This window comes from Lodderomyces beijingensis (genome assembly GCF_963989305.1).
Source record: "Lodderomyces beijingensis strain CBS 14171 genome assembly, chromosome: 3".
NCBI lineage: Eukaryota > Fungi > Ascomycota > Pichiomycetes > Serinales > Debaryomycetaceae > Lodderomyces > Lodderomyces beijingensis.
In genome coordinates this window covers 1,004,335-1,031,712 of record NC_089972.1, presented here as the reverse complement: position 1 = coordinate 1,031,712, position 27,378 = coordinate 1,004,335, and the positions used below count along the sequence as shown (strand labels likewise).

Below are 27,378 nucleotides of genomic sequence, written 5' to 3'. Positions count from 1 at the left end.
TTTGGTGCGTGTTTGCTTCAATGTTCGCCAATGAGAATATGGGTGGTGGATATATCCAGTGGTGGTGTTGGCGTTCTTGCTGGAGTTATTGTTGTTGAAATTTACCTGCTACGCTCACACCAGTAGTAACTGAGAGAAAAAATTGAATTCAGGGCGCACGTACAACAAACACCGTCCCCCATATCGATCCATCCGCACAATGGAGAGAGAACAGCCCACCAGAGTGTGTCCAACCATGGCTTGTTTCAAACAATAAGCTTGCAGTCCAGCCAGGAAATCAATCAAGCACGTACGCATACGGTTGTGCAGATATACTTTTACCCGGAAACACGGATACAGCTCTTGTTTTTTTTTTGTATTGTCGTGGAAGGAATCCAACGTGTTCCTTTTCCGCCACCAGATTTTACGCTGTAAAGAATAAGCCAATATGCCAAAATGTGATTGATCACAAGACTTGACGTTGAGGTTATACTCGAGAGAAAACCACTTGAGCTACGTTCAACCAGAGGGGGAGGCCTTTTTTTTTTTGTTCTTCTTCTATCTATTTCTTCTAAATAGGCTTGTATTTAAGGATATCTATCGAGTTTCCCCACTTGCAACAACTTTTTTAACCAACTACAAGGGACACAACTCCAACCCCCCGATCTCCTTCTCCTCCTTCTTCTTCTTCTTCTTCGTCTTCTTCTGAATTTGGTTATCAGGCTTCAACCCGCCCCAAAAGTTTCATTGAATTTATCCTTTGACATTTTTTCTATTCATCCGACGCGACACGACACGGCGCGCAGCTACCAACTGCACTGCTGCGGAGATCCATCTCCCCACAATTGCTGCTCCCTGTTTCAGCTTGCTGGTCAACATTTTGCTCCTGAAACCCACACAAGGAGCTCGTCATTAAGTGAGTTTGTTGTAGCAACGTTGGTGCGGTCTAAATTTGGCGCTTTAGCCCCAGTTGATGTTGTTCAATTTCCTTTAAAGTGGCAGGTGCGCAAATTTGTTCGGTCACGTGCCAGACGCAACCGCACAACCGCCTCGGTCACTTTGTATTGTGCAAGACAAAACTGAGATAGGTGTTCCACCCAATGCTGATCAAGTTGACGGCGAGCAACCGATAGTGAACAGGTATCAAATAAAAATTAAACCATTGGAATATGGGCCAAACTAGCCAATTGCTTCTCAACGTGGGCCAATAACTCGTGCTGAACTTTTCCAAAATCCTGTCTAGATACGGTTGTCTATTCTCTAGTATGGTCATTGACGCGTAATATAACGGTATCCCGATAAACGGAGCAAAAACCAACTGGTCAACTGCAACTCGAAGAATGGTAGACATGGTTCGTTCGTTTTTACCGCGCCAAACAATCTTGGTATTCAAGATCTTGTACCATTTGTCTCCAAGTGGCGCAAATATGACTCCACCGTAGAAGACTGCTCGCAAGGTACGGATCCAGTCATAAGGTTGGCCCGGTTGCGTGGGGAATAAGGTTTGTGCTAAACAATCTCCTGTTCCAAGGAGGAAGCCCGTGCTTATCATATTGGTTAGCAACGGTTTTCGAAGTATAAGTTGATGGTATTTACCGAATAATCTTTTCATGGTGATGACAACGATGACAATGGGACTACTATTTCAATGAGGTTGCAAGAAAATCAAGTTTTTTCATAACAATGGAGGAGGTGGTGGTGGTGGATCTGGTATGCTCAGCCCAAAAGTCTCGTGAGAATCAAAAACGTTGCTCTTATGGCATCGCGTTATGTCTGCAGCCCGGCGCTACCAATAGGGTGACTCTTCAGTAAAGACTGTTTTGCAATCAAATTTACCTCCCCCTCAAGGGAAGGGACCCTTGTACCCAACTTTCAGACCCTGGGATGAAAGATGATAAAAACTATCCATTCTATTAAAAAAAAAAAAGGAAACCATATTAAATACCTGTCTAGAATTAAAAGAAAAATAAAAGGACGAAACTGAAACTGAAACTGAACGTGAGACTCTGGTTTCAATTCTCCATCCTAGGTCAATCATAAACCATGGTTAGTTCTTGATCTTCATCTTCAATATCAACCAACTCTTCCAACCGCTTACCACTGCCCTTGCCATGACCCTTGGCATTGTGGACAAAGCTCAAAAACGCGTTCCAACCAGTGGCCCAAATATTGGCACAAACAATTCTCAAATGCACAGGAATGAAAAGCAAATTAAACAACTGGAAACCAGGCCAGACAGTCCAGCTCGCCTTGAGTACATTCCACCAGTTATTCTCCAATTTAGTCTTGACCACACTGAACGGGTCATCGTGCTGCGCCAAAATCACCATCACGGTATTGTAAAGTGGAATCCACACCAACGCAGGGAACAACAACTGATCTAACCCCAACCGAAACACAGAGTCATATAAATGGAGCCTCTTCTGTAGCCGCGGCTTCTCCTCCATTGCTTTCCGCCTAAACGCCTGGATAAATGGATTTTTCAAGCGAGGTAACGTTTTCCCATGCCATAACACGCTAATCGGTGCAAAAAACACCGTGCCGTAAATCATAGCTCGCACAGTACGCGCCGGAGTATACAGTCCGACAACTTCTTTCTCGACAGCTTCGCCATTATCTAGCACCTGGGTCTCGACAGTTCGATGCGGGAATAAGCTCTGCGCTATGACGTCTCCCATTCCGAAAAAGATCCCCGTGGTGATCATGTTGGTGCGGAAGGGGTACCGTTTGAGTAAATCATTGTATCTGTGGAAAATCGTAGGCATTTGAGTGAGCTGGGTCAAGATAAAAACATGCAAGGCACTGGAAGAAAGAAAGATTAAAGAGGGGCCGGTAAAGGAAGTTTTTGGCGGAAATCGTGAGATGAATAGAAAAATAGTAGCCTGGGTATTTTTTATATTGTATTTTCGCAAGATGTACAGTGGGTGTGAAATGGATGTGAAAAAAAAAAAAAAAAGTTTTATTTTGACAGAAGCTTCGTAAAGTATCGGTTCCGGCTTCTGAATCCCGATTTTGCCCTGTATACATCTATTCTGGATAATCAAACAACCACCATCACCAGTAGTAGCAGTTGTAGTTGGAGAGGACTGAAGCACGAGGCAGGTGGGAAAAGGTTTAACTAGTAAGATCCAATGAAATGAGCACGGTTATCTCTCTTTGAGCTGTTTTCCATGGCTGCACTTTTGCAGACCGCGGTGTGTGAGTGTGTGTGCGTATTCTTTTTGTAAATGTATATGCGACTTCGGCATGTATTTTCGTGGTTTGCAAACCTCGTGCTTGTTGAGTAGACTTTTGGAAGCCCGGTCTCTGCTGCCACTTTTGCTTGTCACTATAAGTACACTAGGGGACAGAGTATAACTAGCTGTGGCGTCGTTATTCTGTATGGCTTGGGAGCAGGCCTTTTGCGTTCAAATTCAAGTGAGATCTTTCAAATTTGTCAAAAGTACAAGCAAAATGCTATAAAAAAAGTCATATAAATCCAAGCTTGGCCTAGACAAGTTGAGAAACAGTGTCATCCACAGACTTTTCCAAACCAATAAACTTGAAACCCAAAATCTTCTTGGTCTTTTCGTTGTCAATGATACTCTCGCTCTTGTCAAAATCGGGCTTCTTTGATTCATCCAAAGTGGGCAAGGGCAAGTCCTTAAAGTCCTTCTTCAAAATCTCAACCACTTTTTCTGTGGTGAAAGGTCCCGAGGACAAAATCAACCGTTGACCAACGGCATCTTGCTTCTCAAAAGCGATAATCTCAGCCTTGGCTACATCTCGAACATCAATAAAGTAGCCCGTATATTGTTGAGGCTGGCTCTTGTCCTTGCCGGCTTTCAAAATGCCTCCGACAACTTCATTCGAAGTGTTCAATTTGGACTTGTCCTTGACTTCAAAAGCAGCGGGGCCAAACACCCACACCGGGTTGACGACTGAAATGTCCCATTGAGGCTTGCTCTTCTCAACGAAATTCCATACTTCTCGCTCGGCAAAAGTCTTTGATCCAATATAACCTGATTGAGGATCAGCGAGTGCCTGCTTTTCCGTGATGGGGTTCCACGACTCTTCATTGACAGTTTTGCCGGGAATAGCCAATTGGCCAAAGCCGGTGATTGCTGCATACGACGATGTCACAACGACTCGCTTGATATTCTTGCCATATTCCTTAATGGCATTTAATGCGTTTGTGGTACCTTCCACGGCAGGGTCAAGCAACTGTTTCTTGACGTCAGAAACGTCGAAATGGAATGGCGACGCAGTATGTAAAAAGACTGTGACTTCCGGGTTTGATTTCAATGCTTCGTCAAAGGCTCCCTTTGCGGCGATATCTTCAACAATAGCATATGAAAAATTATCAGCTTTCAAACCGGCTTTGCTTATCAACGACTTTAAATCCTCACCTTTGGCTTGCGATCTAACTGATCCAACGACTTTGTAGCCATCTTCAAGCAACTGTTTGACAATGTGCTGGGCAATGAATCCAGTTGCACCGGAAACGAAAACTGTTGTAGACATTCTGATTTAAATAAAGGGGGTTATTGGGTATATTAGTGAGTCAATTGTGGTGATTCCGACAATATGAGCCTCCTACAAAAAGATGGAAATCGCCATTGCGTTTTATATCATCCCTTGATCCCACATCCGACTTTGCTGTGGCTATAACTTAGCCTAAGGAGAAAACTCCATCTCACCACATATCCACAGTTCTTTTCTTTAGACACAGTTTTAAGCTTGCTGTGTGGAAAGTCAAAATGTAAAAAGCTCTTGCCACAGGGGGGGGGGGGGGAGCGTATGTGTGTGAGTAAAGCTTTCTTTTCGGTTACTCGGTAAGGGCACTTGCATCCGGTTGCCGCGTTGCTCCCAAATAGGAAAAAGACCGAATAGAATAACCGAGATCACCGTTAAGCAATCGTTCGGGCTTGTTCCCAAACGTTGAAGAAGAAAAAAGAAAAACTAGCCCAACCTTTAGCCAACTAGATTTTGATTAGTCTGTTTCCAGCATGACAACTGCTAACTAGTAAGGTGTGTATGGTTGAGGAATTCGGCATTGAAATTTCCCGAAAGTATCCGAGTTTCAGAAATAGGAGCCGGAAAATGTGCTGAAAAAAGCTGGAGTTAGGCAGCAACCATTGTGGTTTCCATGTTTGATGCACACGTATATTGAATGTGGCGATGTCTGGGTCATACCACTCGAAACATCCGCACAGCTCGTCCGGCTACGGTTTTTAATTTCCGTTCCATTTTCCTTTTACCTCTTGATGTTGAAACTGCGTCCCCTCCCTAAGCAACTATATACGTTCCTCCCCTGTCAAAATTGCACATCTTGAACTACTGTATCGCGTAGAATGTTCTCAGGGCATTCCCACCCCCCAAAGCAATCATAATAAATTTTTTTAAGCAGTATGCGGAGTACGAATATATCGAGATCATATTTCGATGTTAAATTTCTCTCATGCGTAAAGGTTTCGGTCTTTCTTAACATACCTTTTCATCGAAACCAAAGTAAAATATCATGACCACTGTTTTTGTATCTGGCGCAACAGGGTTCATCGCGCTGCACCTCGTCAAGCAATTGCTCAAGGCCAACTACAAGGTCATTGGATCAGTGAGATCCCAAGAGAAAGGCCAGAGTTTAAAGTCCAAACTCGACAACATCAACGTTGCCACGGACAAATTTTCATTTGTTGTAGTTGAAGATATAGCAGCCAAAGGGGCATTTGACCAGGCATTGAAAACAAACCCCGAGGTTGACGTCTTTTTGCACACGGCGTCGCCCGTCACGTTCAAGGTCACTGATGTCAAGAAGGAATTGCTTGACCCTGCCGTGGAAGGTACAACCAATGCATTGAACGCCATTAAGGAATATGGCAAGAATATCAAGCGAGTTGTCGTGACTTCGTCGATTGCAGCAGTGGGGACATTTGGAGTTGAAGTTGGCCCCGATGTCATCTTCAATGAAAAATCGTGGAACCCCATAACGTGGGAACAGGCGTTGCAAAACCCTCAGATGGGGTATCTGGGATCCAAGACGTTTGCCGAAAAAGTAGTTTGGGACTTTGTCAAGAAAGAAATCCCGCAGTTCACCGTGGCCACCGTATGCCCTGGGTATGTGCTTGGACCTCAAACATTCCCGATTGAGAACAAGAAGGAGTTGAACACTTCGGCTGAAACAATCAACAAGTTGTTGAAGTTGAAACCCAATGACAAGATCCCAAAAGGTGAAGGTGTCTATATCGACGTTCGCGACGTAGCTAAGGCCCACATCAAGGCATTCGAGGAAGAAAAAGCACAAGGTCAAAGATTGCTTTTGATTGCAGGGAAATATAATAACCAAGAAATCGTTAATATTATCAGAGAGGACTTTGATGTGTTGGACCAGATCTTGCCTGAGGGGAACCCTGCCGCGGCTAAGGACTTTGCTCCGCGACTTGACAAGTGGCACAATGAAGAAACGAGAAAGATTTTGGGGTTCAAGTTTATCGACTTGCGGCAATCCGTCGATGATGCCGTGGGTCAAATTTTGAATGATACAGTCGAGTGAGGAGAACCGGAGGGAAGTTGCAACGACGTCAACCGAAAAAATTCAAAAAAAAAAAAAAAGAAAACTTTCAACCCAATCTGTAGCTCACATGGGGAGTATAAGTAATAATATGATATACGTGAAAAATGCCTGAGGGTACTTTGGTGGGTGGGGAGAGGGGAGGACTACGCGATAACTCTTTACTTGCGTACTTTCTTATCGGGAATTTAGGCGCTAAATTTTTTTCGGTTTTTTTTTTTTCGCAGCCACAGCAACCAGCACCAAAATATATAAACTCGGATGTTTTTCGCACCCAATTCTTTCACGGAGGTGGGGATATTCAGACGCTAGGGATAAGCAATGCCAAAGACGGTTTTTCTTTCAGGAGCAACTGGGTACATCGCCCAGCACGTCTTGAAGCAACTACTCGAGAAAGGGTACCGTGTAATTGGGTCGGTGAGGTCGGAAGCTAAAGGAGAAAACTTGAAGCAGCTTACAAAACAATCGCCCAATTTCAGTTATGTCGTGATCCCAAACATTGCCGATCCCGGCGCCTTTGACAAACCGTTACAGGACCACCCGGAAATCAGTGTTTTCCTCCATACTGCATCACCCGTTGACTTTGATCTCGAAGCCAAGGATTTCGAAGCAAAAGTGTTGAAGCCAGCAATCGACGGCACAAAGAGCGTGTTGTCTGCAATCAAGAGCTATGGTAAGAACATCGAGCACTTGGTGGTGACCTCGTCGGTTATTTCCGTCATCAACATTACTGGCACGGGTCCACCGACGCGGGAATATAACGAAGAGTCATGGAACCCCATTACCTGGGAGGAGAGTTTCAAGGACTCGTACGCGGCGTATGGCGGCGCAAAGACTTTTGCGGAGCGTGAAGTGTGGAACTTTGTCGATGCCGAACAGCCCAGCTTCACAGTGACAACCATCCAGCCAACATATGTCTGTGGACCACAGGCTTTTGAGGTGAAGAATAAACTCGCGTTGAATTTCTCCGCGGAAATCGTCAATAAGCTTTTGAGGTTGAAGGCTGGTGATGAGATCCCCGAGTTTTACGGGGATTATATCGACGTCAGAGACACTGCAAAAGCCCACATTTTTGCCTTTGAAAATTCAGAACGTGCAAACGGACACAGATTGATTCTTCAAGATTGCTTGTTCTCTAATGAATTGCTTGTTGACCTTATCAATAAAAACTTCCCACTGTTAAATTTGCCAAAAGCCGATTTGGCCAAAGGTGAAAAATATGTCGAGGAAAAAGCATTGAGACTTGACGTCAGCAAGACGAGAAAGATCTTGGATTTCGATTTCATCCCTTTGGAGCAAAGTATTATTGACTCTGTCCAGCAAGTTCTTGACACTCCGGATGCTTGAGGAAGAAAAAAAACGTTGAGTAAGCTGTAGGTGGTTTATAGAAACTTTGGCAAATCTTGTCGTGTTATGGTTATAAAAAATATCTTTAAGAGTGAGTTGGTCCGACTTGATGGTTGTATACGTTGAGCATTTGACTCTTTAGAATACCACGTCCCTTTAGAAAATCGGCGACTCCGTAGGTTTGGCCACTTTTAACTGGTGTTGTCTTCGAAAACAAGCTCTACATTGAAACATTTTGAGCGGAGATCAAAGAAACAAAGAAAGTCGAGGCTAGCTGCAAAAGGGAAAGGGGTAGGGCGCAATTCAAACTCGGCCGAGACTGTTCATCAGAAACGGCAATAGCAATATAGACACACACACACCTACAGAATAAGTAAATGCCACAGTCCTTGGTGTTAGTAAAGTAGAAAAACAACAATATGAACAAACCTTACAAGCACCTCCTTTGAAACATAAATAGAGACTAATCGTTGCACTTGTTGCCAAGCTCTCCCATAAATCTCTTTGCGAGCACTTGTTGTGTTGCATTGTCGTTGAATGCCGCCATTTCGTTTTCTAGGGTCTTGACTCGGGAATCATATCGTTGCAAAAGTTGCTGATCATTGTCATATTGGTTCTTGAACAAGAGCAAATCGCGCTCCAATTCCTCTACGCGGCCTTGGCGCTGCTGAGTTTGTCGCATTTGAAGGGCTTGCTGCTCCTCCAACAAGCGCCGTTCTTGGTCACGCTGTTGCTGTTCAAAGAGTCTTTGCTGCTGCTCTTGTAATCTCACCTTTGAAACCAAAGGTCGCGGACAATTTTTGTATTTGGAGCCAATGGGTACATTGCTCAGCACATTGTCAAGCAACTAATCGAAAAAGACTACAAAGTCATAGGATCAGTGAGATTTGAAGCTAAAGGGCAGGATCTCGCGCAATTGGCCAAGTCCGATAACTTTAGTTATGTCGTGGTGCCAGATATCGTCAAAGAGGGCGGGTTTGACCAGAGTTTAGAAGAGCATCCCAAAGTGTCCGTTTTCATCCACACTGCTTCCCCAGTGCTTTTTGGCGTTGATGACGCCGAGACCAGCCTCTTGAAGCCCGCTGTTGAAGGCACTAGAAACGCGCTATCGGCTATTGAAAAAACATGGTAAAAATGTCAAACATGTAGTGGTTACTTCGTCAACGGCGTCAGTCAGGGACAATTTGGCCAGGGATAATTCGCAGATATACACCGAAGAGTCCTTCAACACTTTAAGATGCAATAGCAAATAAAAATTTTGGCTACCTGGCATCGAAAACGTTGGCTGAAAAGGAAGTTTGGAACTTTGTCAAGCAAGTCAGGCCGCAATACACAGTCACCACCATCCATCCGACATTTGTGTTTGGCCCGCAGAGCTACAAAGTGAATAACAAGGTTCAGTTGAACTTTTCAACTGAAAAATTGTGGCATTTGAAGATCACGGCAAGGCCGATAACCAGAGATTGATCTTGGGCGGAATATTTCTCGTATGACCTGATTGCTCATATCATTAGGGGGCATTTTCCGGAAACACACCTTCCAAAGAGCAATTTGAAATTGGGGGAGGAACAAGTGCAGAAACTGGCTACTCGCTTCAACACTACAAAGACGAAGGAGATTTTGGGGCTCAAGTATTTTTTTTGGAGAAATCTGTAGTTGATTCAGTGAGACAGATATTAGATACTCCATAAATGGACAAGCAGATACACCTTGGTTTTTCTTTTCAATAGATTTATCGCAAATAATCTCGAAAAACACTAACATATGAGGTCCTGAAATAAAAAAAACAAGCTCTAACCTTCTAGCCTGGGGCTCTCCAGCCTCAATCAAAGTGTTGTAATAATCCATCTAACAACTCCTGAATGCGCTAAACCCGAAAATGTCTTTCGCGCAAGAAATGAGTTGAAAAAGATTGTTGTTCCTGAATTGAACCAAACAAAGAATGACTCCGCCGTGTTGGCGCTAACAAGATCCCACTGGCAAGAAAGGGTGCAGTGTAATAAAGAAAATAAAATGTCCCGAAGAACCAAATGGACCTCCAACTCTTTCCAGTCGCAACTACTTGCTTGAAACGCAGAAGTAATTACAAATTATATCAGCAAAAAAAGGTGTGGCTCCAACTTGCCCCTGCTTGCCTCTCTCCTTCTTATTTTTACAAGAAATCATTCAATGCCGATCAAACTCTCACATTGTTCAAAGATATAAATGCCCTAGTCGAGCTTTTTGTCGCAACGAACATTGCATTTCGGCATTCACTCAGAGTAAGCTATAACTAACACAAGATGTCATTCCAGGATATCCCAATCCTCGATCTCAACGATGCACTCAACAGCGAAACCAAGTCGCAGTTCTTGGCCCAATTGAGAAACGCCATGATCAACGTTGGGTTTCTCCTCTTGAAAAACTATGAGTCGGTAGGCCCCTCGGCGCAGGACTTGGCAGATATCAAGCACCAGTCGCAGCGATTCTTTGCCTTGCCCGAAGATGTCAAGTTGAAAATTGAAATGATCAACTCGCCCCATTTTCTAGGCTACACCAGGTTAGCTAACGAGATCACCGCGTCGCACACCGATTGGCGAGAACAGATTGACTTGGCTACTGAGTTACCAGCGCCGCGCAAAGGTGAACCCATCTATAAGAACATTGAAGGTCCCAATCTCTGGCCCGATGAAGAGGCAATCCCCAATTTCCGCAACGTGGTGGAGACGTACATTGCCAAGATGACGCACTTGAGCAAGGTTTTCAGGTATTTGGTGCTTGAGTCAATTGGACTTGAAGGTGAGGCCTTGGATGGCTATTTCAAAGAGAACCAGCAATGCAAGATGAAGTTGATTGCTTATCCTGACCGTGCGTCCTTGACCAACACCACGTCTGCGGCTCTAGACGATACACCATCCACGGGCCAAGGCGTGGGGCCGCATCGTGATTCAGACTTGATTACATATATATATCAAGCCACGCAACATCAGGACTCGCTTCAAGTGCAAAACTTCCAAGGCCAATGGATCACGGTGCCCAATATTCCCGGACATTTGGTTGTTAACAACGGACAAACTCTCGAAGCTATAACTCAAGGGGTGTGCAAGGCTACCATCCACCGAGTGTTGATTCCGCAGCCTGGTACGGGAACAAGAATCTCGGTGCCATTTTTCCAAACAATCGATTTGGACAGTTGCAAGAGTGCCATTCAGAATATCCCCAAGGAAATCGTTGAGCAGAGAGATGTTAGAGATAGGAAGATTAAAGATTGGGCTGTTGATGTTGGGTTCCAGTTCAAGCCCGACATGAGCAAGGAACCTGTAGGTTATGCTGTCTTCAGAAACAGGATCAAGTCGCACCAAGACGTCGCCAAGAGATGGTATCCTGAAGTCTTGAAGCAAGTGCTCACCGAGTACACTTACTAAATGCTTTTATTTCCAGTATATATAAAACCTATCCTTAAACTTTCAAACAATTGATTGAAAAGATACACAAGCTAGAACGCGAATCGAACAAACCTGGCCGTGTGGGGAAAAGCAATCTACTCTACTTCTTCTCTTCAGTCTTGTCTTCGGTTTTCTTCTTGTCATCCTTGTGGTTTTCCTGGTAGTCAGCATAAGCAGCCTTGGCGTTCGTTTGGAAGTCGCCGCCTTTGGAGAACTGCTTGTAGGCATCGGTAGCGTCCTCCTGGGTCACTTTACCCGAGGAGTAGAGTTCTTTGCCTTTGTTGAGTAACGAGTCCATTTTTCAGATATTTCAAATCAGCTGTTGTTGCCTGGAGGCTAATCCTCCTCCTTCAGCATCTTCAGAGTATGGACCAGGAATTGGCCGGTTATTTATACTTTTTTTTTTCCCACTAACGACACTAATCCAGACTTGGATCGTATCCGACAAACCGTACAAACGGTGGGAAAAGGGGAGGGGGGCACTATTACATGTTACAATCATGTGGTCCACATTCGAAAGTGGTGGTAGTAGTTGTTTATTAGTCCCTCCATATTAGCCCACATTCTCAAACGGGGAGGGTCGTGCACACGCGCTCTGGAAATGAACAATAGAAATGCACACTGAGCAAAAAAATCAAAACTACAACCTCCGCCCTAACCAGACCACATTATGGGGTTCACAGGAGTGTGGGTATCAGCAAATAGGGCGAAATTTATGACGTAGAGGCATTACCACTTGGTCGAAAAACAAACGATTAGCAACAAAATAGAGTTGAGTCGAACGGTTTCTGAACTTTGACGTTTTCAAAACAGAGCAGAAGTTTCATACACCTAGCTGGTGGTTTGCTTTTTCTTCTTTTTTCTTTTTCGCTTTTGATGGTGGTGATTTATCGACCCATCTTTGAGAGTGGGAATACACTGTTGGGTCTCCTTTGAAGAGGAGTGGTTCCAGTGTCGTGGTTTTTTCCAATGTCGTGTATTTTCTGGATGTGATGAGACACGTGCACGTGCTGCGCGGACCGGTTTTATTTGGCATCACGTGCTGCCTCTAGGTTCAAAATATTCAAGGCGTTAGTATTTCACATTCTCGTCTATATAGCATTCCTCTAGAGATTTTTCTAAAGCTTCAACTTCTCCAAAATGGCAATCGTTTGTTTGTACCCTTCAATCTCGGCAGCGACTTTCTCCAATCTTTGCTGGGCACTCTCAACGGCCGCAGGATTAGTCTTTTCAGTAAACTTGCTGATCGCTTCGTCATTCTTCTTCTTCACCTCGCGTGCAGCATTCAATCTCTTTTCAACCTTGGCGATTTCCGAGTCCAAATCAATTTGGCCCTTGACAAGGACATGCACGGTACAGTCTGGTCCAATGGCTTGCAACGCGCATCCAGATGGCACTTTTGCAGCCGATTCAACTACTGCAATCTGCTCAACGCCCTTGATCAACGAAACAATCGAGTCCTGCTGTTCGGAGGCAATCTTGTATATGCTCTCGTTGCTCGACTCTACAAACACTTGGCCATTCTTGAGAATGTTGTACTGCGATAACAACGACCTGGCTCCTTTGGTGATTTCAATGACCAAGTCATAAGCCTTGGAGGCTTCAGGGTTGCTAAACTCTTCAATGAATTGTGGGTATTTGGCTTTGCTAACGGTTTGAGTCTCGTCACCTTCACGTCTGGGTAATCTTTGCCACATCTCCTCGGTGACAAATGGCATGAATGGGTGGATCAACCTCAAGGCACCATCAATTGCAGTGTAAAGCGTATCCTGGGCCGATTTCTTTTGCTCGGGAGTTCCATCTTGTATCAAGGCCTTGGAGTTTTCAATGTAAACATCACAAAGGTCGTACCAGTAGTTGTAAATGTGGTTAGTTGCATCGCCGAAATTACGTCCTTGCAAGGATTCGTTGGTGTTTTGAGCAGCGTTATTTAGTTTATCCAAGATCCATTTTTCAACTAAGGACTCCGAACCTAAAAGCGCAGCAGTCTTGGGTGGCACGTAGGAATCACCCAATTTACCCAACACGAATTTCGTGGCTTGGTAAATCTTGTTACAAAATTTACGGTAACCTTCAACCCTCAAGATGTCCAAGTTAATGTCTCTGCCTCCAGTCGAGTAGGCACACAAGGCAAATCTCAAAGCATCGGTACCGCACTCGGGGATTCCATTAGGGTACGAAGTCTTTTGTCCCTCCATAGCCTTTTCCAATTCTCTTGGATCCAAATTACCAGTCAACAACTTGTCATGCAACCCTTGGAGTGGGATACCGGTAATGACATCCAATGGGTCAATAACGTTACCAAGAGATTTGGACATTTTACGGCCTTGGGCATCTCTAACCAACGAATGGCAAAACACCTCCTTAAAGGGAACTTTGCCGGTCAACTTCAACGACACCAAGATCATTCTGGAAACCCAAAAGAAAAGAATGTCCCAGCCAGTCTCCAACATCGACATGGGGCTGAAAAGTTCCAAATCTCTAGTTTGCTTAGGCCATCCCAAAGTGGAGATGGCCCATAACCCAGATGAAAACCAAGTGTCCAACACATCTTCATCTTGTTCCAAAGTGAAACGTTTCTTTCCCGCAAATTTCTCATTGGCCTTTTTCAACGCTTCTTCTTTGTTTCTCCCTGAAACCCAGTAATCGTTGTCCAATCTGTCATGTTCCTCGCCTTCGATATTTACAAAATACACGGGACATCTGTGGCCCCACCATAATTGACGCGAGATACACCAATCTTGAATGTTTTCCAACCATTGAAAGTACTCGGATTCCGAGGTCTTGGGAGTAATGACAATATCACCGTTTTTCACAGCAGCAATGGCATCCTTGGCCATTTCCTGTTGGTTGACATACCATTGTGGTTTCAACAAGGGCTCAATGATATCGCCCGATCTCGAACACGTGGGGATGGTCATTTCATTGTCCTTTTGCTCGACAAATAAACCCTTGGCCTTCAATTCCTCAATGACCTTGGCCCTGGCATCAAATCTCTTCATGCCTTGCCATTCGGCGCCACAATTTTCATTCAAAAACCCATCATCGGTGTAAATGTTGATAAACTCCAAGTCGTTTCTCTTACCGGTATTGTAATCGTTTTGATCGTGAGCAGGCGTGATTTTGACTGCACCGGTACCAAACTCCATATCGATGGCCTCGGAATCGGTGATGATGGGTAATTTTCTATCCAAAAATGGGTGCTGGACAAATTTCCCATGCAAATGGGTATACCTTGGATCGTTGGGGTGAACAGCAACACCAGTGTCACCAAATATGGTTTCAGGTCTGGTGGTGGCAACAGTAAGCTTTTCATCAGAGTTTTCAACGGGATACGAGAAAGATGTCAAAGTACCAAACTCAATCTTGTCGTCGTATCCCGGCACAGACAACAATGTTCTTCCCGCGATGTTTTTATTATCCACTTCCAAGTTTGAGATGGCGGTGTTTAATTTGACTGACCAGTTCACCAACCTCGAAGCTCTGTAGATGGTACCATCTTCGTGCATCTTGACAAAGGCTTCAGTAACAGCTTCCGACAAATCGGGGTTCAAGGTAAAACGCTCTCTAGTCCAGTCATACGAAGCTCCCAATTTCTTGAACTGGTTCTTGATTCTGCTGTGATATTCCTCTTTCCACTCCCACACTTTTTCAACAAACTTCTCACGGCCATAATCGTGTCTTGTCTTTTTCTCCTTAGCCCAAATTTGCTTTTCAACAACTGACTGAGTTGCAATACCAGCATGGTCAAATCCAGGGATGAATAAAGTGGTCTTTCCTTGCATTCTGTTCCACCTGATCAAAGTGTCCTGGATAGACACCGTTAACGCATGTCCAATATGCAATGCGCCCGTAACGTTAGGTGGTGGGCATGGGATAGAAAAAACCCCTTCCGGTTTGATTTCGCCTGACTCGGTAAGTTCAGGTTGGAAAAACCCTTGCTTATCCCACCATGCGTACCACGAACTTTCCACGTTTTTAGGGTTGTACGCTTTGAAAGAAGGGTCGTCCAACGAAGCCAAAATCTTTTTGTCGCCGGGTTTAGTTTCATCTATGTATTCTGGAGCTGGGGTACTTTCTTGTTTCTTATTGTCCTTCTTGGGCTTCTTGGCCTCATCGGACTTGGCCTTGGTAGTTTCAGTTTGTTTCGCCTTTTTAGCGTTGAACTTGGCCAATTTCTCAGCTTTCTTTCTTTCCTTTTCCAACTCCTTTGCGGTCTTTGGCTTGGGAGCTTCACCATCTTGCGATTGTGTTGCCACATCGGCTGCTGGTGCGGCTTGAGACGTCTCCTCGGGTTTTGTAGTATTGTCGCTCATGCTTCGTGTTTTCAGTATACTCAGTCTCAAAAGTCTAGAATTAAACACTGGTGTACTCCTTGTAATATGTATTCGGGTCGGAAGGAAGCCAATATATCGACTCAGGAACATAAACTAGAGACCTTGTATAAGTCCTTTGCGTGTTGTGTTCTACTTGACTCCAATCTGAAAAATTTTAATAGCTCTTGATATTTTTCCTATTAATCTCGATTGAGTCAGAAGAGGTGTTTTTGTTTTTGGAGGGTTGTAAGCTACCCGGCTATCCAGTCCCCCCCCCCCCATGTATATACATCTATAAGAGAGATATTGCTATTACTCCTCTATTTTCATTTTCTTATCAGCTGCACCAGCCCTGTCACCATCAAGAACCACGTCAATGTTACGCTTCATTGAACCCGTGAGCCACCTACTTCTTCTCGGCTCTGGTTTTGACTCATCGCTTTGCGGAACAGCTCTGCCCAAGATGATGTTATCGAAATCTTCCTCGTATACACTGTTTGCCAAACCCTGTTCCTTCTGCTTCTGCTTTTGCTGCTGCTGCTGCTGCTGCTGCTGCTTCAGTTTCTGCAATCTTTCAATCATGCTCTTTGACATTCGTGCACTAGTGTTCTTGTTGACTTGAATCTGGCCTAGTCTTCCATTGCCTCCCCCCAGTCGGCTCATGCCCAACCCGATATCTTCGCCATAATCGTCGGTGATGGTTTCCTCTTGCTTGCCAAACTCGAGCTTATTCTGAGCTTTGCGAAGCTCAGACATTTGGAACCGTTCCTTCATCTTGCGAAGTCTTCTGCCTCCTCTCTTTTTAGACTTGATCTCGACGGGGGCAGGCAACGCCTTATTGGGAGTTTGTTCAGGTGGAGCTAGCAATTTATCAATCTTGACCTCAATCTCCTTTTTCAACTTTGTGCCAATCTTACCTTCGAGATCCGATTTAGCAAGGTCCATTCGCGCGGCCAAGATCAATTTGCCACTGACTATCCTCATTGCAGATCGTTGTATTTCAGGAGGCAAGAACTTGACCATGTCGCTGTGGTAGACGTACCCCGTTTGCCGGACATTTCTGGAGGCAGTTTTGTTATTCGAGGATAAATCACGAACTCCAAGCGATGCGATGTTGCACGAGGGCGTCAATGCGAGCTGCTGCAACGAGCCACAGGCGATGAGTAGCTGCGACGTGGTTATGGGGCCCACGATGGCACTGACATTGGGGGCAAACTTGGCAAGCTTGTGCGATATAAATTTCGAGAGTTGGTGGAGTATTTCATCTAGCTCGAGAATAAATGAGGCGCACGATATTAGCTTGGCCATATCTTTTTCAGATAGAGTGAAATGGTCTTTTGACTGCTGCAATGCTGACATGATTAGAACCAAGACCTTGTCATTTGTCACCAATTTTTTTAAATCCTGTTCATATTTCTGAATCCCGGTTAGGTCCTGCTTTATAATCAAGACTATGCGAGCATAGTCAATGTTGTTGACTATAATGGACTCCAACTCTGGGAACACAAGCCTGTATTGCACTTTTAAAAGCATCGAGTAAGCTTGAATCTCGTCGTTTATTAGCGTTGACAATTCGTTTATCGCCACGATGAATCTGTACTCGTCGGACTGGAAGTTGCCTTGGCTATTGTCGTTGATCTCGGAAAGTAGCTGGAGAAAGTCATTTTCTTGGTCATTTGAATATTCGTTCAATTTCCCCCTGAGCTCGGGTATTAGTGGGAATATTTTGGATAAAGATCGGAGCTCTGTAACTGATTCAATGTTTGGATGTTGAAGGATAGTCTGGAATGGGCTTGACGTTGTGCTTGAAGAGACGATGAGGTCAGTGAGCTTCTCTTGGAAGGTACGCCGCGACGTGTTTGCTTCCACACCCTCATCATCAACACCAACCTGAGCTTCCTCTACTTCATTTGTTTCCTCTTCTCCTTCCTCGTCGCTGCTTTGCAAATCAGCAAGCAATTCCTTTTCGTAGTCCGCCATCGAAGTTCGTGGTGCACTGAATTTGGCTGCGATCAAAGAGAACAAAGAGAATACAAAAAAAATACAAATTATCAACCTTCGATGCCCCAACCTTCCCCACCACCACTACCACCACCACATTGAAATGACATTCAAAGTACGCACATCCATACTAGACAATGCAGACGGCTCAGCCGAGCTCACACTAAACGGAACCAAAGTGCTAGTCTCAGCATCGGGCCCCATCGAGCCCAAACTCCGACAGGAGCTCCCGCAGAAAGCAAGCCTCGAAATCATCGTACGTCCAGCACGCGGCCTCTCCACCACAAGGGAAAAGCTAATGGAAGACAAGTTGCGCTCCTTGTTGCAAAATCTAATAATCAGGTTCCAGTACCCGCGCCAGCTCATCCAGATCGTGGTGCAGTTTCTTGTTGTTGACGAAGCGGAGGAGTTTACCTGTAATGAGTTGAATGCAGCTATCAATGGCTGCTATTTCGCGTTGATCGATGCTGATTTGGCGTTGTATCTGAGCTTTGCGTCCGCTGCCATGTGTATTAATCTGGGGAATGTGATAGCGGACCCCACGGGCGACATCTTTGCTACGAGTGACTCGCATCATGTCGTGTGCTTTAGCATCGTGGATGGGCGAGTGGAGAAGTTGTTGTTGTTGGAGAGTGCTGGTGCGTTTACGCAGCATCAGTTGTTTGACTTGTTGGCGAAGAGCGTGGTCGATGTGGAGCAAGTGCATCGTTGGCAGAGAGAAGCTATAGAGAAGAAGATTGCAAATGATTACATTTGGAGAGGCGCCATCACGGAGGACCCAATCAAAGTCGAATGAGTTATGTTCCCCCCCCCCCCCCCCTCCCCTTTCATACCCGTTTCTTTTGATCAATACAAGAAAAATCAAATGATAAACCGTCTTCATTCGCATAAATTCTAACCTTTCCCCCTAAAAAAAAAAAAAAGACACGTTCTTTCAATATAATGTCGCTAATGGATCCAATCTTGCGGAGCTCAATCCGCCATGGCTAGCCTTGTTATTCAACAAATTGATCTCGCCGTTGCCAAACTTATTATTTGGATTCGACTTGTGCTTGAATGTGAATCCAATAAAGTTATTTTCCAAGAGTCTCTTTCTAGCGCCATTGGCGCTGCCGCTTCTCTCCAACAATTGTTCATTTTGCTCCTGTCGCGCAAACACATCCTTGTATTTCGCCATCATCTCTTCATCTTCGAAATCGTCGAAATATCCTGCATCCTCTTCATTGTCCAACTGCGGCGTGAATGGAGGCGAGCGTTTCCTTAAATTCTCCCAGTCTGACACGTCAGCAAAATAGGTCATTTGCTGCACTTGTTTAAAAGTTCTCAACCGGGTAGATGGCGATGCGATAAGTTTAATAATTAGTGCCCATGTCCGGTCACTGAACACGTACCTGCCATCCTTAGTTTGGGGTCTTCTCAATGCCGTCTTCCAATGCTTTAGATTATGATACGTTTCATCTTGCTTCGAGCCGGAAAATGGAGGGTAGCCGCAAAGAGCTTCAAATAGCATACACCCTAATGACCAATAGTCAATAGTATAGTCGTAGCTCTTGCCTTCCAACACTTCCAACGCCATGTAATCGGGCGAGCCAACGATTGAATTGGCCAAATTGTGGTGCCCTTGACTTTGCTTGAAAATCTTTTGTCTTTCAAGCATCATTCTAGATGGGATTTGATATTGGTCATCGCCACCTTCCAAATTTTTCAATTTTAATCGCATCGACTCGATCCGGTCATTGGAGACTGTCCCTGCGGCTAATCCGAAATCAGTCAACTTGATATGACCCTTGGAGTCAATAAGGAAATTCTCGGGTTTCAAATCACGATGCGTGAATCCCAATTCGTGAAGCGAATTGACGGCGGCAAACATCTCGCTTATGTAAAACCTCGCATGTGGCGGAATTAAATAACCAGTATTGTTCAACAATGTTCTAAAATCGCCACCGGGGACAAACTCCATGGCTAAAAACACCTTTTCCGGGTCTTGGAAAGCGTACAAGAGCTTCACCAACCACTCGCTTCTGGTGTTGGTTAAGATATCCCGCTCAGTCAACACGTGTCTAGTCTCATCCAACTTCATGAGCAATTTCTTATTCAAGACTTTTAAAGCGCAGATTTCTCTGGTATCCTTCTTACGTGCCAAAAACACTTGTCCATAACCACCTTGGCCCACTTGGGTAATCATTTCGAAATCCTTGTGCTTTGGCTTTAATCTTCTCTTGCGCAACAAGGCTCTTTCTCTACCGAGGTAGTTTTTCCACTCCAACTGGAACCGTTGTGGGTCCTGGTTGAACCGCGGGTCGCCAATGAGCTTTTTCTCAACCAATTGGGTTCGTTCTCTTCTGCTGATGACATAGTCAAACATGTCGCAGTAGTAATCAAGAAAATACAACTGTGCCACCGACGTCAATCTCTTGGTCTTGGGGTTATTGGCCTTTTTCTTGAATTCTTCCTCGGATAACTTGTATCTCTGATGAGCTGGTGGCTGTAGCTGATTAATGTTATCCTGTAGAGTGAGCCTATTGGTTTGCGAGGAGGCGTCATGTTGGACGAAATGGGTAGGTGTAAGTGGAGTAATGTTGAATCTCGACTTGGTATGAGTTGCTCCACCTCCTCCTCCTCCACCTCCTGCTGCACCACCTCCATATGGCGTAGTGGGGGAATTATGCAAGACTGACTTTGTTGGAGAGTTCAAGGGGGTAATATTCTCCTTATTTAAATTTGACTGGTGATTGGTAGTCACATTGGCAAATGACTTGTTGTTGGGTGATCTGTAGCTTGTATCGATATCCATCATGTTGCTCCCTAAGGAAACATTCTCCATGGACTGAGAGATATCACCCATTTCTTGGTCACGGTCGCGTTCACGTTCACGATGACGGTTCCTGGGTGACCTGGCAAAGAAGCTATCCATAGTTTTAGTGAGTCAAGGAAAAAAAAAAAAATCGGTTCAAGTTTTTCAAAAGGTTGTTTTTGTTATGAAGATCGAATCAAATGGATGGTTGGTGGGTGCGGGAAGGCTACTTTGTCTATCGAGGTTTATCGAGTTGTTTCCTGTTATGATTGATGAACGTGCAACACTTTTTTTTTTGCAAAGAAAGGAGGTTAAAGGAAAGTAAACTAAAGCTAAGCTTGAACGATGTGAGGATTGTTCTCGCTTTTGATTTGTAGGAATACTAGCAGGTGTGTTTGTTTGTTTCAGACAAAGAATGAATCTTCTGGTTTAAGCTTGAATGGTGCCAAAACTGTTGATTTCTCTGGTATGGATTGCGAAATTCAAATAGCATCTTTTATTCCTGTTTCAATGTTTACAGTTTGTCCCAATTGGGAACTGTTAGAAGAGAGCCTTTTGGTAGGTTGGTAGCGTTGTGCATAGAAGGCGCAAACCATGTGGTAGCGCAAAACACGCACTACAAAGCGCGTTGTTTGGTTGTACAGGAACTTCTTTTGGCAGCCAGTTCCCCTTTCTTTTCTTTTGTTTCTTCAATCTCGATGATAGCCATTGCTTGCTCAAGCTTGGGTGTTTGAAGATGGATTGCTGAGGACCTAGGAGATGCGTATACTCTCGAGGTGGAGCTTTTAGTGATGAATCTGACGCTGAACCTGTACGTTGCGTTGCGTTGGTTCTAGACATTCAAGAGTGAAGGTCACGTGATACTGCTAAAGTACTAGTCAGTCAAATCCATCTCTCATCTCCAAGCGTCTCTGGTGACTTTGGCAATAGTTGCGCTGTGTATACTTCTCGACTCTTTCTTTTTCCCTTCCCTTTTTGTTTTCCTCTTTTTGAAATTATTGGCAATGCCGTGCTTATTATTGGAACATAGAGCACTCTCTTTGCTTGGTTTCAAGCTTCAGTTTGGGAAAGAAGAAAAAGACGCAGTGGAGAGGCAAGGGGAGAAAGGGGAGAAAGTACAGGTCCGTCGGCAAAGACCGGTATGGTCGGGTTTTCATCTACAAGCGCAAGTGACACAAACACTGTGGGGAGAGGGGGGCACGTGAGGAAGCAGGCAATCAGATTACACGTTTGATGTGTGGGGTAGTAGGGTAGGAGTCGTTGGCTGGTAAACGTTTGACCAGTAAGTGAAAGCCACCAAGGCATCCTAACCGTTTAAAACCTGCTCAACAAATTTAAAAAAAGAAAGCAAAAAAAGAAAACGAACAAAAAATGTCCGCAGGGCTTGATGAGATGTATGATGGTGCTGGTACTAGTGAAAACGAGCAGCTGCAATTTGGAGGTTAATTGAACTTTTTTGTGGGGTAGGTTTGCAAGCTTTTTCTAGTCTGAAATCAATTGAGACATGAAACTTGATCCCGTCATATACCGTTGTTTTAGTGTTTCTTTCTTTTTGTTTAATTGCCGCGAAAAATGACCTTGATATTGATCGTGACTGCGATGGTGGCCCCCTAAGGTTCAAGCAAAATGTAGTTTCATGGGGGCAGTTGACATTCAAAAAGCTTGCTGTGTTGGGGGGTCCTTGCATCGAACATGAAGATTAGACGATGATGATGATGAGGATGAGGATTAAAGCGAGGAGTAATTGGTGGTAGCTGGAGATTATTTTCAGTAGAGTAGAAAAGTCCGTGAAACTCATCTTGTATGTTTGGACCACTCGATACCACTTTTTGGAAAATATCCGGGATGTGGAACTGAGATCAGACACACGAAGCCAGTTTTATTGCTGCAACTTTTTGCAGCAACAAGGCTGTGAATTATTTTGTCGGGGTTTTCTTGTTGCAGATTATAAAAAACTTCGATGCCAAAATCTCCTTCTTCTTTTATTTATTTTTGGCTTCTATAAGTACTAGATGGCACGATATATTATTACAGAGGCATCAATGTTTCGACATCGAGGCTTTAGTTATGAACCATCCTGATTGGCTGTTTGGTTTTTTGGCTCCTGGGTTCTCTGATGTTTCGATTTTGCAATTTACACGGGGTTATTTTTTTTTTACCTACCCACCCATACCCAAACTGCTTGGATTCTGGTCGGACTTTCAAGGGTAGCCGTGTGTTTGTATCTTTTGCAACATGCCGTGTAAGCTTATAATCTGGTCCCATAACCATTGGCAAAGAATATAAGATAATGGCTTTTTTGACCTCTCCACATTTTACCCCAGAATCTGAAGAAAAAAAAAAAAGGAAAAGGGATTTGCTTGGAATGCCGGTGGGTTTACTAGGCTAGTGGAGATCAAGAAGGGCGTTTAAGAAAAAAAAAAACAAAAACATTTCGTCTAGTCAAAGATGAAGAGGCTGCAAAAGACAAAAAAAAAAAGTCAAGATCATCTTGTTTTCTCAAAAGGCGAAGAGCCTGTAATTCTGAGATTGTTGAAAAGAGATTATTGAGCAAGTTTGTCTGCAAACTGGAAGTTCCAGCAACTGCAGTCGGCAATACCAAAAGCCAATAATATTTCAAGTCGACACCAAAGGAGAATATATTTTGTCAAGCTCTTGTCTCTCCAACCAACCCCAAGGCTTTCGACAAGAAGATTTTTCCTGTCAAGACTCGACTACCAAAAGAGCTTAAACGATTCTGTCTCGAGGAATATTTAGTATTCCAAACCTCAAAACCAGCTCAGTCTTTTTCTCTCTCTCTTTCTCTTCTAGACTTTTCTTGTGGGGTCGAGAGAAACAGAACTAAACAGATGGACTCTCCCATGAGCCAACGAGTGCGATGCTGTGAAAGTATGCATGAATGAAAATGAAATTCCCCAAAACAAGAACCCATCTAGTGGTGGTGGTGGTGGTCCTGCCACCTGCTCCCACTACCTCCAACCCCATATACATAAAACCCACAAGGAAAAATCGGTTGGTACTTTATTATATGCTTGCAAGAGAACAAAAGTGTAGCCCCACTTGACAAGGCATAGCGAGCAATAAAATTCATTATTACAAGATATTAAATTGTCCTCCACTCTTCGTCATCACCACCACCCGCAACACTTGCACCCGCATCATCCTTCGACTTACAAAAATAGTTTCACTAAGCGGGATTATATCAAAAAGAGAAAAAAAATAGCACTAATGCTTGAAATTCCTTAAAAAAAAGGAGAAATAGAAAGAGAGGCAGGAATCGATGCTCATGTCAAAATATGTCGACACGTTTTCCTATGCATTGCTCCTTATATGTTCACCTAAAACAAAGATCGTATACAGAAAAAGGACAGAGAAAGGACAGACAGAATGGAAGTTGTGTGCAATTGTAGAATTTTGGGTTCTTCGATCAGCAAATAGTGGGAATAACCGATTAATCGGCCTCAACTTTCAACTCTTTCTTCCCCTAAAAGAAGAAATGTGACATCATGCTCCTAAACTGTGCTCCCTTGCTCGGTGGTTGGTCAAGATGTTCCACTGGGAGGACAGACTCACGGTGCACGGCACACAGCGCCCCCCCCCCCCCCCCCAAGCCACCCAAAAAATAAAAAAAATGAAAAAAACAAAATAAAAAAAAAAAACTCCGAAGCCGAAGTTGAAAGTGCCACAAAAAGAGGCAGTTGACCGAGCGGTCTATTCTCTCTTTTTTTTTCTTCTTTCTTTTCAATTCCCGTCTTCAGCAAGAATGCTTTGCTTTTTATGGGGGAGGAGGAGGGTTTGATCCTACCCCATGATCACAGTATTACGAGATAGATTGGCGGTGGTATTACTACTAGTAGCATTAGCAGTAGCAGTAGAAGAAGCAGCAGCAAACTCTTTAGATTTTTTTTATTTTAATTTAATCTCACCTCATTTCGAAAATTGTGAACACCCTTGCTTTTCTTTCTCTCCTTCACCTTTCGAATACCCTCGATCTTGTCACATAAATAGCGTTACGATTCCTTGTTCCCACTTTCCAACTCCAGTTCCGTCTCCCAGTGAGAAATACATTTCTGGTTCTTCTCCCACTTCAATCAAAAAAAGGTTCCTCTTGCTAGCAATTTTTGGTTCCTTCCCAGTTGCTCATACGCGAAAAAGTTTAGCTTCCCCCAACAACGGAAAAAAACAAACAAAACACGGAACAACCGAAGATAAAACAAGAAGATGTCGGCCGATTTGGAAAATCAGCAGCCTAAAGAACACCAGCTTTTAGTCGATACCGACGCGGGCCTCGACCCCAACCAGAGCCGGAGCCAGCTGCAGCTGAACTTGCCGCTGCAACAAGACACGGGCGTCACCAGAGTGCGCTCGCAAGGCGAATACATCCAGTTTGGCAATGAAAAGTACTTGCGTTCCGACTTGATGAGCGCCTTTGGCGGTACGTTGAACCCCGGTTTGTCTCCACCACCCAAGCACGACTTTGCCAATCCCGCGCCCTTGGGCTTGAGTGCGTTTGCCTTGACGACCTTTGTGTTGAGCTTGATCAACTGCGAGGCGCGCGGCGTGAAGATCCCCAATATCGTTGTTGGTTTGGCGTTTTTCTATGGTGGTGCTGCCCAGTTGATTGCTGGTATGTTTGAGATTGCCGTGGGCAACACTTTTGGTGGCGTTGCCTTGAGTTCGTATGGTGGCTTTTGGTTGTCGTGGGCAGCGTTGCACGTGCCCTCATTTGGCGTTGCTGCCGCTTACGTTGGCCAAGAAGACCAGCTCAAGTATGCTCTCGGGTTATATTTGGTTGCTTGGTTTATCTTTACGTTTTTCATGATGCTAATGACTTTGAAGTCGACGGTGGCGTTCTTTATGGTGTTTTTGTTGCTTTCTATCACGTTTTTACTATTGGCTATTGCCGAGTTCAACGGCCACACTGCCGTGAAAAAGGCTGGCGGTGTCTTTGGCTTGTTGACGGCGTTTGCTGCTTGGTACAATGCCTATGCTGGTATGGCTACCCACCAGAACAGCTACATTACAGTGAAGGCCATCGAGTTGCCAGACTTGGAAGAGAAGTACAAGAAGCATTAAACAGACAAGAAAAAAGAAAAACGGAAAGGAAAGAGGCTACATTTGGGCCTCTGAGATGGATTTCAACTGGGTGTTGAGAACAACCAGCGATAATTTGTTTTTGTTTTTTGTTTTTTTTTTGATGCTTTGGCTTTCCCGGCTGCCAACCAAAAAAAAACCCCTTAATTTCATGACAACAAAATTTTAGGTTTAATGTTTGATTTTTTTTTTTTTGGGATTTTAATCACAACAGAGCAATGAGGAATGAGAGAGAGTCTCGTTACAGGGAAAGATGAAAGTTGCCTTGGGCCAATGATCCCCCCCCTCCCATTGGCCGCTTACATGGTAAGTTTCATCAAACTCAAGTACATGATTTTCGAAATTTTGCTTCTTGATTATTTATTTAAAGAAAGAAAAAATATAAAAAAAAAAGATTTTTTAGTTTAATAATGTATAACGAATGTTAATGGTTCAAAGATAAATTGTGAAGAGAATGTAGTGAGTAGTGGAATTTGACGTGGTGTCGTAAAGTAGGTGTCGTGTTCAGTGTCGTGTTTAGTGTCGTGAGGTGTGTGGCATGTGTAGTGACATGTTTATGGACACGACAGTGGCGCAGGGAGTGTCCTTCCCGGTTGCAAACGGGAGCGAGAACCGAGGATTATCACGGAACGGGTCAGCGGGTGCAACTCCAAGATACGCGTCGAGATTCTTCCATCGCCTACAGGGCGATACCTGAGAGATAGGAAACACACAAGAGATGTCATAATGGTAGTAGTGGTAGTAGCAATATCAGCTAGTGATAGTACCTAAAGATGAAATGTAGATTGAAAGATTGAAATAAAAAAAAAAACTGTATGAATATAAACTCCTACTGCTAACAGATTTCTTTATACTTTGAAGTTCACTCCTCCCTCCCTCAACCACAGCCAAACTGTGCTTGACTCGACCGTACTTCAACTCTCTCTCTGTAACCCAAACTAGCTGATGATGGGTTTAATTTGAGCCAAGACATCCTTATCCTGCTCTATATTGACAATTTTCTTGATGAAATTGCTCAAATCTCGTGCCATGGCTCCTTGGTTGAAATTGTTGATACCCAAATCATCACTACAAAGCAAGAGGCAATCGGGTTTCAAGTTTTTTAAAATCTGTAAGTATCCTTGCATATTGGAGCATTTTAAAATCTTGAAATTGGGTGAAAATAGCACTTCTTGTTGTTGTTGGGGCTGTTGTTGTAAGTGGTTGTGGTTCGGAGTCAGTAGTCCCACGTCGTCCTCGTTTAAATTAGGCGGTATAATGTATATGAGCTTTTCATTTTTAGCTAGAAGATCTTGCAAGGGCAAAGCCGACGAAAGAAACAGCGATGATAGCGTAATGGCGACGGATTTATTGAGGAACTTCTTGGATATGGTGAATGTTGGTTTCAGGTTATTGGATTTGGAATCAAGGCACTCCAGCCTTGACTCGGAGGAAGCTGCGCCGTCTTCACCAACGGCAGCTTCGTCATCGTTATTGCAGCTATTGAGATAGGCATCGTAGATCTTGTAAGTTAGTGCTACTGCTGATGTAGCTACTAACGCCGCTAAATATAGCTTGGGATTCCTTTGGGCTTTTGTATATTGCATCATGTGGGTGTAACCAAAAAGAAGGAAAAATCAGAAATGGGATAGCCTGTCAGTGGTTCTTGGGCAAATGGCAAAAAGGCAAATGAATATAAACCGATGTAGAGGCTTGATGTGTCCTGGGCTGAGAAAAAAAAAAAAAAATTTGGCTCAAGCAGGGCTTTTATATGAACATATAATAGTGATAACGAGTTGCCTTGCTTTTGAAATGTCGAGATAGTATTAGTTTTTCTAGAAAACGATTTTCTTGCTTGGATTGCCGTAATAATGTGCTTGTTCGGTATTAATGAGT

At 44.0% G+C, this 27,378-nt stretch overlaps 13 protein-coding genes across 13 annotated transcripts; 5 read left to right on the top strand and 8 right to left on the bottom strand. All coding sequences in view use genetic code 12, as the record gives it.

Moving 5' to 3' along the window:
• Nucleotides 1-1,033: 1,033 nt before the first annotated feature.
• LODBEIA_P25240 (uncharacterized protein) lies at nucleotides 1,034-1,591 on the bottom strand (the record flags this gene model as incomplete). Its single annotated transcript, XM_066972533.1, has 1 exon — nucleotides 1,034-1,591. One exon carries the CDS (start codon nucleotides 1,589-1,591, stop codon nucleotides 1,034-1,036), a length of 558 nt encoding a protein of 185 aa, XP_066829462.1.
• A 418-nt stretch (nucleotides 1,592-2,009) lies between these two features.
• On the bottom strand, nucleotides 2,010-2,744 carry LODBEIA_P25230 (uncharacterized protein; the record flags this gene model as incomplete). The annotated part of the gene is made up of 1 exon (XM_066972532.1): nucleotides 2,010-2,744. The coding sequence occupies one exon, from the start codon at nucleotides 2,742-2,744 to the stop codon at nucleotides 2,010-2,012; it is 735 nt and encodes a 244-aa protein (XP_066829461.1).
• Nucleotides 2,745-3,468: 724 nt separating this feature from the next.
• LODBEIA_P25220 (uncharacterized protein) lies at nucleotides 3,469-4,482 on the bottom strand (the record flags this gene model as incomplete). Its single annotated transcript, XM_066972531.1, has 1 exon — nucleotides 3,469-4,482. One exon carries the CDS (start codon nucleotides 4,480-4,482, stop codon nucleotides 3,469-3,471), a length of 1,014 nt encoding a protein of 337 aa, XP_066829460.1.
• A 997-nt stretch (nucleotides 4,483-5,479) lies between these two features.
• On the top strand, nucleotides 5,480-6,508 carry LODBEIA_P25210 (uncharacterized protein; the record flags this gene model as incomplete). The annotated part of the gene is made up of 1 exon (XM_066972530.1): nucleotides 5,480-6,508. The coding sequence occupies one exon, from the start codon at nucleotides 5,480-5,482 to the stop codon at nucleotides 6,506-6,508; it is 1,029 nt and encodes a 342-aa protein (XP_066829459.1).
• A 339-nt stretch (nucleotides 6,509-6,847) lies between these two features.
• On the top strand, nucleotides 6,848-7,873 carry LODBEIA_P25200 (uncharacterized protein; the record flags this gene model as incomplete). Its single annotated transcript, XM_066972529.1, has 1 exon — nucleotides 6,848-7,873. One exon carries the CDS (start codon nucleotides 6,848-6,850, stop codon nucleotides 7,871-7,873), a length of 1,026 nt encoding a protein of 341 aa, XP_066829458.1.
• Nucleotides 7,874-8,336: 463 nt separating this feature from the next.
• Nucleotides 8,337-8,555, bottom strand: LODBEIA_P25190 (uncharacterized protein; the record flags this gene model as incomplete). Its single annotated transcript, XM_066972527.1, has 1 exon — nucleotides 8,337-8,555. One exon carries the CDS (start codon nucleotides 8,553-8,555, stop codon nucleotides 8,337-8,339), a length of 219 nt encoding a protein of 72 aa, XP_066829457.1.
• A 1,600-nt stretch (nucleotides 8,556-10,155) lies between these two features.
• Nucleotides 10,156-11,277, top strand: LODBEIA_P25180 (uncharacterized protein; the record flags this gene model as incomplete). The annotated part of the gene is made up of 1 exon (XM_066972526.1): nucleotides 10,156-11,277. The coding sequence occupies one exon, from the start codon at nucleotides 10,156-10,158 to the stop codon at nucleotides 11,275-11,277; it is 1,122 nt and encodes a 373-aa protein (XP_066829456.1).
• Nucleotides 11,278-12,416: 1,139 nt separating this feature from the next.
• Nucleotides 12,417-15,614, bottom strand: LODBEIA_P25170 (uncharacterized protein; the record flags this gene model as incomplete). Its single annotated transcript, XM_066972525.1, has 1 exon — nucleotides 12,417-15,614. One exon carries the CDS (start codon nucleotides 15,612-15,614, stop codon nucleotides 12,417-12,419), a length of 3,198 nt encoding a protein of 1,065 aa, XP_066829455.1.
• Nucleotides 15,615-15,926: 312 nt separating this feature from the next.
• LODBEIA_P25160 (uncharacterized protein) lies at nucleotides 15,927-17,594 on the bottom strand (the record flags this gene model as incomplete). The annotated part of the gene is made up of 1 exon (XM_066972524.1): nucleotides 15,927-17,594. One exon carries the CDS (start codon nucleotides 17,592-17,594, stop codon nucleotides 15,927-15,929), a length of 1,668 nt encoding a protein of 555 aa, XP_066829454.1.
• Nucleotides 17,595-17,718: 124 nt separating this feature from the next.
• On the top strand, nucleotides 17,719-18,411 carry LODBEIA_P25150 (uncharacterized protein; the record flags this gene model as incomplete). Its single annotated transcript, XM_066972523.1, has 1 exon — nucleotides 17,719-18,411. One exon carries the CDS (start codon nucleotides 17,719-17,721, stop codon nucleotides 18,409-18,411), a length of 693 nt encoding a protein of 230 aa, XP_066829453.1.
• Nucleotides 18,412-18,549: 138 nt separating this feature from the next.
• LODBEIA_P25140 (uncharacterized protein) lies at nucleotides 18,550-20,460 on the bottom strand (the record flags this gene model as incomplete). Its single annotated transcript, XM_066972522.1, has 1 exon — nucleotides 18,550-20,460. One exon carries the CDS (start codon nucleotides 20,458-20,460, stop codon nucleotides 18,550-18,552), a length of 1,911 nt encoding a protein of 636 aa, XP_066829452.1.
• Nucleotides 20,461-24,630: 4,170 nt separating this feature from the next.
• On the top strand, nucleotides 24,631-25,485 carry LODBEIA_P25130 (uncharacterized protein; the record flags this gene model as incomplete). Its single annotated transcript, XM_066972521.1, has 1 exon — nucleotides 24,631-25,485. The coding sequence occupies one exon, from the start codon at nucleotides 24,631-24,633 to the stop codon at nucleotides 25,483-25,485; it is 855 nt and encodes a 284-aa protein (XP_066829451.1).
• A 956-nt stretch (nucleotides 25,486-26,441) lies between these two features.
• LODBEIA_P25120 (uncharacterized protein) lies at nucleotides 26,442-27,092 on the bottom strand (the record flags this gene model as incomplete). Its single annotated transcript, XM_066972520.1, has 1 exon — nucleotides 26,442-27,092. One exon carries the CDS (start codon nucleotides 27,090-27,092, stop codon nucleotides 26,442-26,444), a length of 651 nt encoding a protein of 216 aa, XP_066829450.1.
• Between the last annotated feature and the right edge of the window lie 286 nt (nucleotides 27,093-27,378).